The 17,991-nt window shown below is 35.9% G+C and overlaps 2 protein-coding genes across 8 annotated transcripts in view; one reads left to right on the top strand and one right to left on the bottom strand.

The window, feature by feature from the left end:
* The window catches only part of LOC126751778 (uridine phosphorylase 1), a 453,502-nt gene that overhangs the window by 276,313 nt on the left and 159,198 nt on the right, over nt 1–17,991 (top strand). The window lies entirely within an intron of this gene.
* Nucleotides 1–17,991, bottom strand: part of LOC126751772 (acetylcholinesterase) — a 454,065-nt gene that overhangs the window by 316,329 nt on the left and 119,745 nt on the right. For all 7 annotated transcript variants that reach the window (XR_007665922.1, XM_050462297.1, XM_050462295.1 and 4 more), the window contains 2 exons: nt 17,808–17,950; nt 8,630–8,779 (listed from right to left, as the gene is read on the bottom strand). Coding sequence is in view for 6 of the 7 variants with exons in the window: in XM_050462297.1 (XP_050318254.1) it covers nt 8,630–8,779; nt 17,808–17,950 (293 nt within the window). In the remaining variant the exon portion in view is untranslated. The remainder of the gene's footprint in view (nt 1–8,629; nt 8,780–17,807; nt 17,951–17,991) is intronic.

The raw sequence follows: 17,991 nt of genomic DNA, 5'->3' as shown, positions 1-17,991 counted from the left end.
ACAATGAACACACCTTTCCACGCACACACACACCTACACACATAAACACACGCGCGCTCTTAAAACATAAACACACATAAAAGCGCGCACGTTCGCCCAGAAAGCAATCAGCAAACAAACTAAACAACTTGCTGTCCATCACACCACGCGCTTCCCTCCCAAAATCGGCACCGACTACCACCGTGCTTATCGTGCTACTTATATGGCTATTTAATTTTGTTGACCCACAAGCGCCAACTAACCAACCAACCAACCAACCAGCCAGAGCTGGGAAGCTAGCTAATAATGCACGAGTTTGTTTGTTTGTTTGTGAGTTTTTAGCCCAGTTTTGGGACCGACGAATGAACGCACCCACAAATCACCGGGGCGCATTCAGGGCATTCAGCACAAATTCAAAGGCAGACCGGTTGACCGAGCAAACGGTGAATGGCGAAAGTAAAACATTGGCATATATAATGTGTCCTCACCCTTTACTTGTAAAGACAGTCTAATTTAAATATGCTTGTACATATGAGATATACCTATGTATATGTAGGTATATGAGTGTTTGTGCATATTTGTGTTAGAATTATGTGATTAGTTTGGCCTGCGTGTGTTGCAAGCACGTGTCCATAGCTCTGGGACTAAACATTAGTAGAAACTATTTATCACATATGTGTGTGTAGGTGTGCACCAGAAAGGCGGATATATATAAGAGGTAGTAAGTATGATATCTTTTGTTAGGCTTTACTAGCTCGCGTTCGAGCCAGTTAGACTCATGTGTTCGAGAAATAGTATGGTGCCCGAAATTGTCTAGTCAAAATGACATTTGAATCTATTGAAATGAAAGTTCCTCGTTCGCAAACTCATTGGACCTTACCACTTTAGCATTAGACCTAGAATGAATTCCCTTAAGCAGGTAAAAAATTAAACCTCCAGAAAAACTGAAAGTTCCACTCTTCCGAGATTGCGTTTATGCCTATACTTCCGAATTTCATATCTCCACAAAACTCAACTATTTAAATGTATTTTTGTACTACGAACAGCTCCGATAGGATTCAAAGTATACAAGTAATTTGATACTCCAAGTTGTTAAAGACCAGATTATTTTCTCTCGTGCGATTTCTTCAAACGATGCTGCTGGATGTAGTGTGCCATCCGAATATATGGAGACATGTAAATGGTAGCAAATAAAAGCAGAGAAAGGAAAACGCCTTTTCTACCCAAAAAAGAGCAAATATAATAAAACTTTGTGCTTCAAGCTCCAATTCGGGAAATAAAGAAACAATTGATGTGCTGTTAGACTCCTTCTCTTGGACTTACTATATATTCTCCTCAGGGAAAGTGGTTTTAAGTTTGTAAAAAGTAGTACCCATCAATTTTTACTAAATGTGGAGCTTAATTCTTTATACTAACTTTTTACAGCTGTTCTTAATATAGAAAGTATAGTAAAATTTTTCGAGTTGTGACTTTAGTAATATGTATCTCGAAGTCATGTAAGTCCTGTTTCGATTGTAAGGAGCTAAAAATTTAACAAAAGCCCATTTTGAATATTAGAGTCTAATTTTGCTACCTTAGGACAATGGTAAGCCACACACATTGGTAGTGACTCATCAGAAATTCTAGGAGCTTGGTAATAATGTATCCTGTTTATAGTCCGGAACTGGCACAAAGCGATTACTAGATTAGGTTAGGTTAAATGACTAATCGAAGGTCGCACGTGGACTGCTATATGTAGTCCTTTGTGAAGTCATAGAAAAGAAGAACTCCTGTGTTCGAACTTATAAATTAGCAAAACGCTAAGTAGCCAATATAAATTTTCACGGACGTTTAATTTCCGCTTCCGCCGGTGGGATGTCTGAAAGTATGCGCTCCCAAGTGCTTAAGTCTTGACCTCCCAAACGCGGAACAGTCAAGAAGGAAGTGTTGAGTTGTTTCCACCACATCTTCTTTCAAACAGCTTCTGCAAATGGTGTCGGGTAAGATTCCCAACCTTACAGCCTTTACGCCAATAGGGTAATGGCCTGTTAAAAGCCCCACAGCTAGGGAGAGGTTAGCCTTACTGAGGGCAAAGAGATCACTAGATCTCCTGCGATCGATCTTGGGCCAAAAGGCTTTTGCGACAGCGCATGCATCGAGGGCATAGCGAAGCCCAGTTATCTAGAAATAGAACACAATACGATACGGGAGCACCGACCCGCTTCCATTCTACCAATAGCGGTTCTAGGGTGTCTTTCCTTGCTAGTTCATCAGCTTTGCAATTTCCTGCGATTCCGCTATGGCCCGGCATCCATACCAGACTTATCACAAAGACACTTGATGATATTCATAGCGAGATTAGGTACTCCTCGACCAACTCTGAACGCTCTGTAAATGAGTTCAAGGCTAGTATCGCCACTCTGCTGTCTGAGTGAATGATCACTCTCTGAAAGAAGCTGCACTTCAGAGCAGCATATCTATTGCTACCTTAATGGCTGCAACAACGACTTGGAGGCCACTGCAAAAGTTAAGAAGTCTGAAGCTGGAGATGATAAAGAGCGCCTGACAGTAAACCTCTTCAACAACCTTCCCCCACAAGCTTTGACCCATCAGTAAAAAAGTTCACTACCCTTCTCCTCCAACGGCTTATTCCCACGAAAAACTCCCTCGTTGGTATATGAGCAGAGAAGGAGCCGCCAGAATTTTGGGTTCCGATATGAAGTCAAAGTTTGTGTTAAGGGCTCTCGAGTTTCTTTGCAAGTGTGATCTTTTCAAAGCCTTCCATCACATAAAGACTCCATAGAACGTAATGGGTTGTCGTAGAGCCAGAGGACAACACCGGAATCTTATATCTTTTAGTAAATAAAACCATCTCCGTTTTACTAAGTGCTACAACGTCTGCACAGGCAATCACCCGGCATCCACGATCCTCAAGTTGTTTTAACAGGTCGTTAACAATCAGGATCCATAAAAGAGGGGAGAGAAGTCCAACTTGTGGGTTTTCTTTTATTCCCATTTCATTAAGCGCGTGCATTGCCCCATTCCGTTTCAATTATTCTGTCGCACAGAAGACTGAATTAATGAAAAATGAGTGTCCCAGTTGTTTTTCTGAATAGGGACAAGGGTTTATATGAGAAATGCATTATGAAATTAAAAATGATAAATAAAAAAATATTCAGTTTACTGCAAAAATATATTATTAGACCCTATATGTTCTATTTCTTAAAGGGATAGTCTTATAAATTCTTAAACGCTTCCAAAGTACTGATGGATTTTTCTGTTGAATTTTGTAGAGATTGATGCATACAAGATTTCGTACATTTCGGTACACTGAAAAACAGATATTTCAATACTTTCACTTTTTACCACAATTCGAGCATACTTAAAAACGAAAACAGCTATATTTCCAGTAACTTTTCCCTGCACTTAAATAAATCAAAATTATTTACCGGGATATGTATCTATGAGTTATCTAAATATTAGATTATTCACACTTTTATTGATTATTTGTAAAATTTCTGTGGAAACTCTAGCGTGTACTATGGCAAGTTGTTTACAAAAGTTTCATTTTGAACACACACACACGTACACACTTCATTTACATGTTACATTTCACTAAGGTTTATACGACATTCCACAGAAGCTTTTATTCCTGCACCGCGGCCAACTGTGTCAAGGTGATGTCGAAGAAGTAACAGCTGTCATTTAGTCACAAGCCACCCTCAAATGGTTAGAGACAGTTCATTGCTTTATACCAGAGCTTGGAATGTGTCATTCATTTAATATTTCTTGCCTTTGAAATGCAAGCATTTTATGTACTTGCATCGGACACTTACTTCTGTGTGTGTGTGTGTGCTTGCATATTCATATCCGTGGATGTAGTAGTTCCCTTTGGACGGCATACAGTGCTTGCCGAACGTTTGATCGAGTCATACTGCCATGGAAGAAGCATTGCAGGTTGGCATACAAATTCTTGATGGCCAGTGAGAAAACTTAATGATTTTAAAAATTTTGTACGAATGAGAAAATACAGTTACAATTTAATTTATTTGTATTTTTTAATTTGTTAAATGTTTGTCAGAAATAATTTTTTTTTAACATTAAAAATTTCTTTTTTCAAAAAAAAAACCAAAGAAATTACGTAAATTTCTTGTAATTTTCTATACACTTATAAACTATTTTTTATTTTTTTTTTTTCAATTTTAAAATATTTAAAGTCATTAGATACATCAAAATTCAATTTTAAACAAATTAAATTTTTTTTAATTTTAAAATATTTAAACACATCAATTCCAAATTTAATTTTGAACAACGTTACATTCCTACAGGGTATTTGCAGCGTATGCAAAAGTAAATAGCACTTGTCATTTAAGTGCATAGTGGACTCTCATAGATTATTAAGTGTACATCTATTACTCTTATACATACATACTATATATTGTACTATTTTAAGAGCCGGTTAACTTGAATAAATAAATATTAAATTATTGTGTTTCTGAATGCAGTTGGAGGACAAATAAGTAAATACATACGTACAGGAACAAATACATTTAAAATGTATATCAATATATGTATGTATTTATATTCGTAGAAATGTAGAAAGAAATGAAAAATGTGTAAAAATACTTCGCCGTAACATGGTCTTGTTTACAATACAACTCTGATAGCATGAATGTATTATAGAAAAAATATTTTTTATAAATTTTAAACAGGTGGCAACTATCCTACATATAAATTCTTCATTAACATATTAAGAGAGAGAAATGTTTTATGAAAATTTCACCTTCAATTCTGCGCTCATTTTTGCAAACTCAATTTTTTTTTTGTTTTGTAACTGGTGGCAACTATCTTCCACATAAATAAATAAATAAATGCTTCATTGCTTGTTAAGCGAAAAAAGTGTTCCACGAAAATGTTTAATCATTTTCCTCTCAAGTTGTACGTCCATATTTTTGAAAACCTAACTTTTTTATTTCAAAATGGTGGCAACTATGTATATACGACATAAATGCGTCTTTTTATGTTAATAGAAAAATTATTCCATTAATAATTTTCCTTCACATTTTTGTGCCTGTTTTTCAATTTTTTTTTAATTTCAAACACGTGGCAACTATTTCCTATACAAATTCTTCATTAACATGTTAAGAGAAAGAAGTGCTCTTCAAAAATTCTCTTACAGGTTCTGTGCCCATGTTTTGCAAACTCAGTATTTATTTTTTTTCTAACAGGTGGCAACTATCTTCCACATAAATGCTTCTTCGAATGTTAAGAGAGAAGAGTGTTCCGTGAACATTTGTGACCCTTTTTTGAAAACGCATTTTTTTTTGTAAATTTCAAACAGGTGGCAACCACCTCCGACATAAATTCTTCAATAATTGCCATGAATGAAATCAATATAATTACAATGCGTGTTTTATCAATAAGTGAATAAAAATTTAGAACAGTAGGCAACTCTCAAAAAAAAAACTATTAAACTTCTTTTGCTTAAAACACAATGCAGGCTTTTCTTATATATTTAATTTTAATTTTAATTTTTTTTTTTAATATTTTCACTTAATTGGTAATCACGTAAATTTGCAAACACGTCAGATGTTGCACTAATAAATCAAAATACTAAAATCGGCTAAGCCTACAGTTGGGTGGTACTACAAAATTTAATTGAATGCAAGTTTAGACAAATGGCAATGCTCGTAAAAAAAATTGAATTGTTAACAAACTTAAACTTTTTAACCGTGGAAAGTAGGAAAATTTAAGTGCTCTTTCGTTAATTACATACATATGTAAGTATATACCTGGCTTAAACATTGAAAATAGCTGGCAACCCTCTTACTTTGTATATGATTTTTGTTTAAACAAAAAATTTAAATAAGTTTGCAAAACGCTCAAACTTTCCCCTGGATATTTAGATCAACTACTCTGATCGTGACGGAATTTCGTTGCGTAACATAATTTCGTTGCTGTTCTCAAAACTATTCAAAAATTAATTAAGAAATAAATAAATTTCACTCTTAGTTTTAAGTAAGTCCCTAATCGCAACTGAGAGCGTACATAAATATATACACACATACACATGTTAATATATGCATGCACACATATAAGAACAGGTGAGTATCCTGTCACTTGTCAGCACACTTATGATAGCACTGTACGTGCCGTTATGCATACGTTTGTGTATTTGCTCAGATAGTTGTGTACATTTCATTAATAATTACATTGTGTAAATATACTCTCCTATTTGCCTTATTTTTGCTGCCAACGGTCCGAGCAAATAGTGCAGTACGACGAACGGAGGGCAAAGCCACTGTCACATACACTCACATACACACACCCACAAATGCATGTAACATGCATTCGTTTATAGAAATACCGCTATCTGCGGGCCTTACACTTTGGCCTTCTCGCTTTATTCATTGCTTCTCTGGCGCTTTTCACCACACAATTTAGCTTTCAATGGAAATAAAAAAGTACAGCACAGCTGCTCGTTTTCTCAATAGCACCCTTGAAGGTACACAGTGTCAGCAATTTCAATGGACCCACAGACCCACAGACCTATAGGCAGCACATGGACAAGTTTGTTGAAAAGCATAAATAAGCATGTAAGTGTAAATGTGAATGTGTGCGTGTGTGAGTATGTGTGTTGCCGTTCAGTTTGCGTTGGTAATTGCAGCGAACAACAACAAACAAACACTCACAGCCCGAAGCTTGAAAATGTGGCATTTTAAATTGCAACGAAGTCAATACCAACAAGTGTTCGCTTACACGAGGAGAGAAGTGGGTTTCATTTGCCACTTGAATTGTGCGTGTGTGTATGAGTTTTCGTTTGTTTTTTATACAGAAAAAATTGTTGAAATTTTATTTAGCTTCGCTTTTATGTATTCGGAGCTGTTTGAAAAAAAAATCATTATCATACTCTTTCTTTGCTATCCACAATCATATTTCCGATTATAGCTGAGAAACTTATTGTATCAGACCAGCGATTTGGAGAATATAAAACCGCTAGAAATCACGCCAGCGCGCCAGCTAACATCAAACTGTATGCAGACAAGGGAGCTCAAAGTCATTGCACATCCCACGATTCGATTATGACCAGGTACGAGGCGTGGCGAAGACTAAAAATGGTATCTGAAATTTCACTCAATTCAAAACTCCAAATTCAAATTAATCCAATGCTTCGATAACCACATTTGAACGCAGATTATTCAAGGCTCTTTCGGATAACGAGGAAAGTTCAAGAGAATAATTTTAGAATGATTTTTTATGAATGTGCTATCTGAGTTTTCCAATATTTTATTTTTTTTTTCAAAATTATTTTATTTATTGGATCTGCTTTTTCTTAAAGCCTAACAATAAGTTATAAAATCTTAAATTTATTTAAAAACTAGACAGGCTCAAGCAAGTGATTGAGCTGTTTTGGTGATACGTTGCTCTTTAATACGCAAGCATATCTCTTCTTTTAAGTCGTGTTTGATCGCAGAAATGTACCAAAGCATTAGCCAAACTGTTTGGGTGATCTCGGAGTTTAGATATATATTTAATTCTGCTATCTTCTACTTCTTTCATTACCATAGGAATACCAAGGTCTTTATGGATATTTTCGTTACGCATTTCCAATATGAGCTCTATTATCTTCTGCTGCGCGTTTTCCAAGAAGTAAAGAACCCATTGAGACTTTAATAAAACATGATTTCTGAAAAGTAGCATTCCTTAAAACTTGGATCACTGCGCCATAGAGGCAAGTTTTTGTGGTATTTTCTCTGTGGATGAGGAGCAGTCGCTGGAGAACAGGTACAGTGAATTTTTTCAAGGATGGTTTGAAGCTAGGAGGGACAGTTGGAAGAGAAGTTTTCTGCAAGGAGCTCTGCGTCAATCTTTGGTTTAGGATAAGTAGTGTTTGTCTTTTCAGAATGGGACGGAGTTAGGTCTTCATTATCATCTTGCGTTATAGCTCTGAACCAATGGAGCTTTCATGCGTTTAGTAGACGACCCGCTCCTGTGCGACTGCAAAATCATTTTGGCCAAGAGTAGAACACAGGAGATCTACTGACTATCAATCTCGAGGTCAATGGTACATTTTTAACTTAAACCGGAATATTCCTACTATGCTACGTATAAATAAAATTTCCAATTCAAAATTTAAAAAAAATTCTTTTCTATCGATATCTTTTCTATCATATTTTGTCAAAAAACATGTTTTGTGGACCCCATAAGTTTAGTCGAGTCAACAAGGTTAGTAATGGCATAGAACTTCCTATCGAATTTATAAAATTTCGAATGTAACGTATACGCACCGTCGCACCAATAATATTGTATGTATATTAAAACGTTAAATAGTGCTAATATTTTCAAAATATTAAGCAAATTTGTGTTCAAAAGATATATTAAAATTAAAATTGTTGTTTTAGAGACTATTTTTAGAGAGAACACTTCAAATTATAAATTATGAATATTTATTATTTCATGTGAGTTTGGTAAATTTAGTAGTAACTCTCACAAGTGTTGTCACTGATTGAAAGGACCTTTTCGACTTTTGCATTTTACGTGATGACAAAAGGCAGATATATAAATATTTCCTTAAAAAAAGTCGTGCTATTAGTGAACTCTTCAGAAATCTGAAAATTTCTCCTTCAATCTCAACTTATAAAAAGTATAAAATTAAATTTTCTCTACTTACATGTGTAAAGTAGTAGTAGTGCACGGAAGCTCCCCGTTCGGCCAACGCTTGGGCATACTCATTGGTAGGGCAGGTGAAGAAGTGATCGCCAACTGCGCGTCCGATTTGCTGCTGATTCTCCAAACCGGGATTACCCACCCAGCTGGTGTGCTGCAAGTACAAAACAAATGAAATCATTGAAAGAAGTTAATTAAATATTAGTTTAATTATGATTTTCACAAATGGCTATATGAGTAGACAGAAAATTGATTTTTATTGAAATTATTTTTGACAGTAATAAAGAAATGTGTTATGTAAATAATATTATTATTAACAGTAATAACCAAAAAATAATAATTTTAAATAAAACAAAATCTTGCTTTAGTTCATATCAATTGAGGAATTTTCATGCAATGCTTATTTAATTCAGTTCAATTAAAATTTCCATACCAAAAGCCGCACACCTGAAATGTAATCGTTGCAAGTAACTTGACTGCATAAGCAATTATTACCTAATTAAATAAATCGATAGAGTCGACTGACAGCATTTAGCAAAAACCACAACGGCAAATTGTTGCAATAAGCAGCCCATTCAATAAATCAACAAATTAAAATTGAAATTGTTTCTCAATAACACTTACGTACAACAAAAACAATATGCAACAACAACAATGTGTCGCATTAGCAATGACGTGCGCTGCATTTATTTACTCGTATAAATATGTGCAAATATTGGTCAGTGACTGGTCATTGGTCACATTGGTCATTAGTGGACATGTTCGATGTGCCACCGAGTTGACCGCGATAAAGTAATTAGTGCATAATGATCCGGTAAGTGACATAATTTTTTTATGCCAAGGGGAGCTTTAATGTGGTAATTTATTGATATTTTTTGAAGCTGTTTCGAAAGCATTATGAAAAGGTGACAGCGTCCCTAAGGAAACCAATTATTGTGATAACTTCACTTTTTATTGACGTATAAGCATATATGCTTAAAACGATATATAGTAATAATATTTGATAGTATTTTACATGTGAACACAATAACCTCATTTACGGTACATCTGCTATAAAAATTTTGTCGAAAAAATATAGTTGTTGTACCGGCTTGTCAGAAGAAAAAACTCAGCAATTTTTCCATCGGTATTATCCAGCGTACCGGATTAAAGCCCACCGTCAACAAGCTCATTGGACCTTATCAGTGTGGCTTTAAGCCTGAAAAATAAACAACTGACCAGATATTCATCATGTGCCAAATCTTGGAAAAGACTTGTGAAAAGAGGATCGACAAACACCACCTCATCGTCGATTTCAAAGCTACCTTTGACAGCACGAAATGGAGCTGCCTTTATACCGCGATGTCTGAATTTGGTATCCCCGCAAAACTAATACGGCTGTGTAAGCTGACGTTGAGCAACACCAAAAACTTCCGTCAGGATCGGGAAGCACCTCTCCGAGCCATGACTCCATCCTCCAGTGTGACTTTAAGCCTGGAAAACCAACAGCTGACGATATATTCACCATGTGCCAAATCGGTTCATACTTGTATTATTGAATAATCGAGTCCCTAATCGATTAAGTAAGTTCAGTTGGGATTTTTATTTTATTTTCTGAGAAAATTTTCTATAGCAATGTATAAATTTTATGCACCATCAGAAAATAAAGAAATCCACAAAAATAAATCTTTTTGCTTAAAAAAAATCTGAAATTTTTACTTAAGATTTTTTCCTTGAAAATTGTGATTTTTTCGATTTTAAGTCGAAAAAAAATATCCTCTTTAACATTTTAAATTAAAAAAACAGTGTGTCTGTGTGATAATAAGGTACATAAGTGTACACCAAATTTCAATAATTACAAAAAACTATTTCAAGATAATAATGGAAAACACCAAAACTTGGTTATTTCAATGATTTTTAAGCTAAACCAAAAAAAAATTCTGCTGTGGGTGAAGTGTACGAGTATATCTTTCACCACTTTCTAGTGAGAAAATACATTTTTAGGCAATAGTTAACAATAAAACGTATGATCGCCCAATATTAATATTTTTTTAAAATTATAAATTATTTATTTATTGCTTTCATTCTGTTGTTAACCATACAGTCCAAATAGAGCTGCATGTGCCACAAACCCAACATGAATATTATGCCTTTATTTCCTTGCTGACTGTTTGCACATAACTACAGATAAACGCATAGCAATACGGAAATTGTACTCTTCCACAATTCATATCCCAACAAAAACCACAAAACAACACACACACACAGATAAATTTGCGCACAAAACAGATTAAAGGTGTGCTGCAACAATAATCAAAATGTAAAGCTCACAGGAAGAAAGTGTTAAATCGAAAAGGGAAATTAAACTGTTATTCATAACAGTTATCTTATGTTTCGCATATGAGAGTTATATGTTACAGTATAAAATGTATACACTTACATCCTGGCCGCATGCGTTGCAACTTTTGGCCACTTTGTTTTTAGTATTTGCAATGGAATCTGAGTATTTGTGCTACAATATTTAGTAATCCATTAGAGGAGCATACTAGTAATGCAAGAGCAATTAAGTTTTACAGAAAGTCAATGTAGCCACATTTGAAAATATTCGAACACCAATTAGTAGACATTACTGTAAATTAATGAAGGCAAGTGAGGAACGTGGTTGTTGCAGTGGCATGTAACCACTTACATGGTATATTAGTCAAGTTAATTAAAAACCAATCATATATGAGTAAATGTATTTGTCTGGTATATCTCGCCCATGAGTGCACATGGAAATTAACTCAGCCGATATTTGGCACTTTTATACCCCGAACAGGGTGCATTAATTTTGACACGATGCTTTTAACACCCAAAAGAAAACGTCGGAGACCCTATAAAGCACATAAATAAATGATCAGCGTAAGGAGCCGAGTTGACAAAACATCTTCATGAAATTTAGCATAGATTATTACCTAGGACATCGTCATTTACGAACTTATTATCATGATCGAAACACTATGGCTTAGAGCTGTCATACAAACTGACCAATCACAATCAACATAAAGGTCTTTTTATACCCCTTTATGTTATAAAAATACTCTTCTGAAGGATACTGAAGCTTCGGTAGAGCGGAAGTGTACTTTTTTTCTTGTTTATTGTTTTTTTATAATATTTACATAGTCAGCTTTCAGTTTCAATGTCTGATTGTCTGATAAATTGAAAACATACATCCCTAGCAGGCTGAGCAGCTAATAGTGCTTCTCTGAGAGGAGCACTAGGAGTGAATATATACAGGGTCCGGCATTCAAAGTGTAAGCTTAAAAGTGATCAGCGAAGGAATTCAAACGTAATAGTGTGATTGCTTTATATTTAGCTGGAAAATCACAGCCAGCAATTGTTCGTGAGCTCAAACACCTTAATGTGAATAAAGTTTTTGTTTATCGCACTATCACACGTTACAATGATACTGGTAGCATCGCAAAACGCCATGGAGGTGGTCATCGAAAGTCTGAAACGTCACGTGAGATGGTTTGGAAAGTGCAGAAGCGACTTGAGCGAAATCCACGACGAAGTGCCAATCAAATGGCTAAAGAACTGAAAATATCCGACCGCAGCATCCGACGCATATTAAAAAATGAGCTCAAGGTCAAGCCTTACAAGTTCCAAAAGGCCCATGATCTCACACCGAAGCAGCAACAAGTAAGACTTGAAGAGCGAAGCAGTTGCTTCGCTTGGCCGAAAGCGGTCAAATTCCGAACATTGTGTTTTCTGACGAAAAAATTTTTCCAATTGAGCAATTCGTAAATTCTTAAAACGACAGGGTTTACTTGACCGTCCATTCATACGAGCATCTATGTCATCGGTTGGCCACGGTTGTTTTCAACGAGCCTGGCGTCAAAGTAAATGCGACATATTATCGGAAAAGTGTTCTGGAGGCTGCTTTGAAGCCGTGGGCAAACAAACAGTTCGGTCGCAAACCATGGACGTTTCAGCAAGACTCAGCACCGTCTCACAAAGCGCGAGTGAACCAAGAATGGCTGAAAAACAACGTTCCGAACTTCATTACGACCACACAATGGCTCTCGAATTCACCAGATGCGAATCCAATGGATTATTCTCTCTGGGCCATTTTGGAGAGCAAGGTTCGAAGTAAAAAATACACCAGTCTCGAGATGCTGAAGAAAGCCATTGTCGGTGAGTGGGCCAAAATAGCGACAAGTCACATTCGGGCAGCTTGCGATTCGTTTTTTGACCGTCTCAATGCCATAGTTAAGGCAAAAGTGAATTGATCCTGAATTTATGATTATTTTCACACATTTTGTACTTTAGAATAAATAAAAAAAATTTTCCACACCCATTTATGGCTTTTTCAATTAACACTTCGAGTGCCGGACCCTGTATATTTGGTAGTAAGAACTAACCTTGAAAGACACGCACAACTGCGCACCGATAAGATCACAGTTTACAGTAAAACGAAATTTGAAAAAAACGAAGATTTGTTTCTCAACGTAGTCTCCTGTTGGCTCGCTCCATAAACTTTACTTCTTTAACCCGACAAAATACGTATTTTAGGGACCTAAGCAGAGTGGACTTGGTGGTGGCCACAACCAACTATTTCGAATCAAATTTCTTTTCTAAGAGTGATCTTCCCGTTTGGGAAGCAAAAGGATATCGCACAGAGTAGCCAAGTTTTACCAATTTAGCCGCAACAATATGAGAGGAGGTCTGCGCCGGTGCGTTACGTGGTGAAATAATAATTTTTTCTTCGCTAAAGGGTGCTATGTTTTCTGCAATTTCTATTTTCCCATTCTTCAAGTGTTTGATGCACCAAAATTGGTCTAAAATGTAAGAGTATTCTATTAAGCAAAGAACAATCTACGATGAAGGAAAAACAGCTATTTCATTGGATAGCTTATCAAAATGACTATTGGCTCACGGCCTCCGTAGTCATTTGAGCTAATTATATACTAAAATAATATCCGCTGAGTATTGGTGGATTTCCAAGAACCGGCTAAGAAACAACTGGTCAGATTTGTCAGAAGACTTTGGCACCGAATGAAGGATGAACAAAGACAAATTATCAGTACATACAACCTTGAAGAACCAAAACGTTTTCGACGAGTTAACAACAGCGCGTTAGCTCCTCCTCCTTTTCGTAATTTGGGCTCAATTCCAGATAACCAGTGCAACCAGGTCCTTCTCTTCCACTGCTTCCACCGACGGGTACTGAATCGAAAACTTGCAAAGCTGGAGTATTCTCTTCCATCCTGACAACATAACCTAACCAGCGCTCACGTTGCCTCTTGATTCGCTGAACTATTTCATAGTCACCGTATTTCTCTTACAGTTCATCGTTCCATCGACTGACGTACTCACCGTTGTCAATACGCAATCCGCAAAATCGTGCATGCCTGTTCACCATATGGCAGGACGGAATGAATTAGCGACTTGTAGAGTTTGGTCTTTGTCGAGAGAGAACTTTACTTTTCACTTGCTTACTCTGTCTAAATGTGCACCTGTTGACAAGAGTGACTCTGCGTTGGATTCCAAAGCTGATATTGTTGTACGTGTTGATACTGTTTCCAAGATAGGCGATGTGTTAAGTAAATATTTAAGAGCTTAGCATGGTCTGAAAGAAGCGCGTCCGTCTCGTCAGATTATATTGTAGAATATCCACTGATGATTTCATCGAACTGAACTTTTTGATCTCATTCGAAAATGTTAAGAAAAGAGATGCAATGACGCCTCGTTTCGAAGTCTGTGAGATACAACTGCAGATTCCAAGCATCTCTCAGCAATGATTACTGGATACAGGTATATTGGAATTATCAATTTTCATTAGGAAAGCAGTTAGCAAATTTGGAGTTCAGCATTGAACTTTAGTGTGACAGGGCACCAAAAATTCGCTGAATCGTGGTCCATCGTCGATTAATACCCTTATATATATAATATCGAACCGACATAACCTCAACTTCAAATATATGGAAATATATTGAATTCTTTCGAACATTTCAGCTTCTTTAAAAAGGTTTATCATAAAGACCTATTTTTAAAGCTTTCGCAACACTAATTGGTGATTCACATTCACGCACACACAAACAGATGCAGGCAGTTAAAAAAATAAGTACATAAGTAGGCTATCAACAATCAGGCAATCAGCAGCAAATCTGATCAATCGAATAATCAGCGTCCATGAACGGGGCGGACATGCAACACATCCATCACTTGCATCACACACACATACGCACAGCGGCGCATATGTGTATGGAATGGTCACGCACAATGCAATGCAATTACAGAGTTGCCAATTAGCGCAACTGTCAGAGCCATTCAGTGCATGCACGCGGAGATATGTATGTATGTGCGTGCAACAATGAAGCAGAGTACAATGCTTTATATACGTTGGATAATAATACGGGTAAAAGAGAAATTCGAATGCTGGCACTGGCACAGATTGGCGCTGATTAACTTATAAAACCAGCAACTCTTGATTTAATCAAATTGAAATTAAAATGTTCGGAATATGATTATATGGGGTATCATCTCAGTTAGGCTGGAGATACAGAAACAATTCCTGGGGTTCTTATATCTTAGCAGGGAGCATATAGCCTTATTGGAGCTTACCACGGTCCTTAAGTTGATAAGAGTGCTGAATTGAATTGAATCAGTATTTATCAAAAAGAGGAGAGCAAAAGTCCTAGTGCATACTTCAATAGTTACTCTAATAGTTGTAGTGGCTATACAGTTTGATCAAAATTGACCCGGATTGCCAAATAAATTTCCAAATATTTTAGTACAAATCTTTATTGTTGCCTTTCCGAACCTACAAGTATAAGAGTATGCCAACGTTTAATCCAATTTCCCACACACTTTCTATAAGCCCCGCCTGGGATGACCTCAATGCCTTCAGCGAATTTTATTTTTTTTCCATTCCAGCATTGACACCCTTCATATTCAAGACTTTAACCAAAATGTGTTAGTCGATTCATAAGAGACGTCAAGATCTTCTGCTATCTCTCTGATGTCAACACGACGATTTTCAGGCGGCTAGTTTTAACGGTCCAGCAGAGGCCACTAAAAGTGAAAAAAATGTGTCGCTATTAAAGTCAACCAACCAGTATTTGTGCCAATATTGAGTTTCATTCTTGCGTAAAGAATGAGTAGCTGCACATTTGGCTGATTGGTGCAACTGACGGCTGCTGGCCTCTTTGTAACGCAGCTTCGTATGTTGCAAATTGACTGTGCAAGGGAACAACTGCAAAAGATCGGTGTTTTTGTTTATTTTTTGGTGATTGGAAAATGTGCAATGTACTTGAAAATTGAGTATTTGGGGAAACGTGCGATATATAGAGGCATTGCTATTGATAGTAAAGGGTAGGAAGTATTAGAAACGCTACAAGCAAGGAGGAATTTGGTTAAAAAATATTTCATTATGTTACAAGTATATTAATGTAACAAAGAACGCACCAGGAAAGCAAAATTTTGATATATTCCTCCAAGTGATTTGCTGACTGCTGACATTAATCAACGTATGTCTCTAATTCGAAGAAAACAAATTTTGTAAAATTTCTAAACGTACGGAATTACGCTTGTTATAGTCATAGTTTTTCGACGGAGATATATTTTTGAACAAGAAAAATCTCACACCATACCATAGCTATATTTGTTTAATGTGATCCCACTCGAAGTTTAAGATTCGTTGGAATTGATTAATTTGTAAGCGTAATATTTTCATCGATAAATACGGTGCCAAGAGCAAAGATGGGTAGCCAAAAATTTTAGTAATATTATTTCGACTTTTTTGCATTTACTGGAAAGAACTAAAAATGCATATTTTTTATACTATCAATAAGTAGAGATTTCAGAAAATGTAAAACTTTTTGACTTAAAAAAAAAATCTGATATTTTGACATGTGAATTTTGGCTTGAAAATTAGGGTTTTATCGATCTTTGGTCGAAGTGAGGTTTCTTTCTTAATATTTTACCAGAGAAAAATTACGATGTGTGTATGACATAAGAAGGTATATGAAATTTCGTGAAAGAAAATTTATTTTTGTACAAGAAAAAAATAAAAAACGCAAAAATTTTGGGTTGTTTGAATTTTTCACATAAAATTTGAGGTTATGTGAAAAAGGTGTTAATACAAAAATTGCAGATCCTGTTTTTTACCTTCGACTTTGTCAAAAAAGCCTTTAAATCGGACCAAAACTATTCATGTTCCCATATATCGAATATGTGGATCAAAGTTCTAATTAAGAGCTTTTTATCGAAAATGTCGGTTAATCTGTGAAATGTATTATAAAAATTCAGAAAAGATCCCTTTCTAATAATAGCCTGCCTTTTTGACAAAAAATCCTTGCAAGTTGCAAGATTATAAAATGAAGAACTGATAAGGAGCATGCTACATCGATGGTTAGACGAAAGCATGTCCGACGATTAGTTTTAAGTGTGCTCCGCCCAATCAAAACAAAACGGAAGAATAAACCTTCTCCATCGCATATATAAGGTTCAATCTGCGCCTCCCGTCAACCAATTGATTGGACCGTGGAATAAACCAATAATCAATTTCATCATCGCCAAATCTTGAAAAATATAAATGGTTCTATCAACTCTTCGTCGATTTCAAAGCTGTTTTTGATAGCACAAAGAAGAGTGAAAAGAAAGAACGACTGTCGTGCTGTTGTAAACTCGGCTTTAACCGCGTAAGCAGTAAAGAAGAAGAAGAACGTTGCCAATACTTATTCCGTCCAAATAAGGAAAACATTAACTTCAACAATATACTTGTATAATACCAGACAAAGTCTGTCAAAACTGAGCTGTGACCCTCAAAGTTTTCGCAGCAAGTTGAAGTCACACACCCCCCTACAGTCAGTCTATGGTATAATAAGAGGATTTTCCACGAATTGAAATGAAAAACCGATTTCCACATGAAGTCAAGGAATTTGGAAACTTTTTTTTGTTAATTGGATACATATAAATATGTGCTATTTAATGTATGATTTTCAATTTGAAGCAAATTTAGAAAGGAATAAGTAGATAAATAAGGATGTACTATATATGTTAGTGTGCAGCTTTTTATACCGTTACTCGTTATTTAATGTGTATGCATTTGAGTTCTTATGCCTTCAAGACATTCTACGTATGTAGAAATCTACTTAACTTCTATATATAGTATATGTATGCTTATGAGTGCCTTACAATTATGTATGGTATGTACTTACCCGAAAAATGATTGCTTCGCGTTCCGCTTGTGTTACTTTGCCAAAAATGTTATTCATAATTTCCAAATATTTATCACGCGGCAATGAAGTCGCCTCATCCTTATCGAAATAATCGATAAAATCGTAAAGCAGAAAGTAGGTGCCTGTGTAAGAAATTAAATGGAGAGAAGAAAATTTTCAGAAA

Source organism: Bactrocera neohumeralis, chromosome 2 (assembly GCF_024586455.1).
Source record: "Bactrocera neohumeralis isolate Rockhampton chromosome 2, APGP_CSIRO_Bneo_wtdbg2-racon-allhic-juicebox.fasta_v2, whole genome shotgun sequence".
Lineage (NCBI taxonomy): Eukaryota > Metazoa > Arthropoda > Insecta > Diptera > Tephritidae > Bactrocera > Bactrocera neohumeralis.
This window is presented reverse-complemented; position numbering and strand designations above follow the sequence as displayed.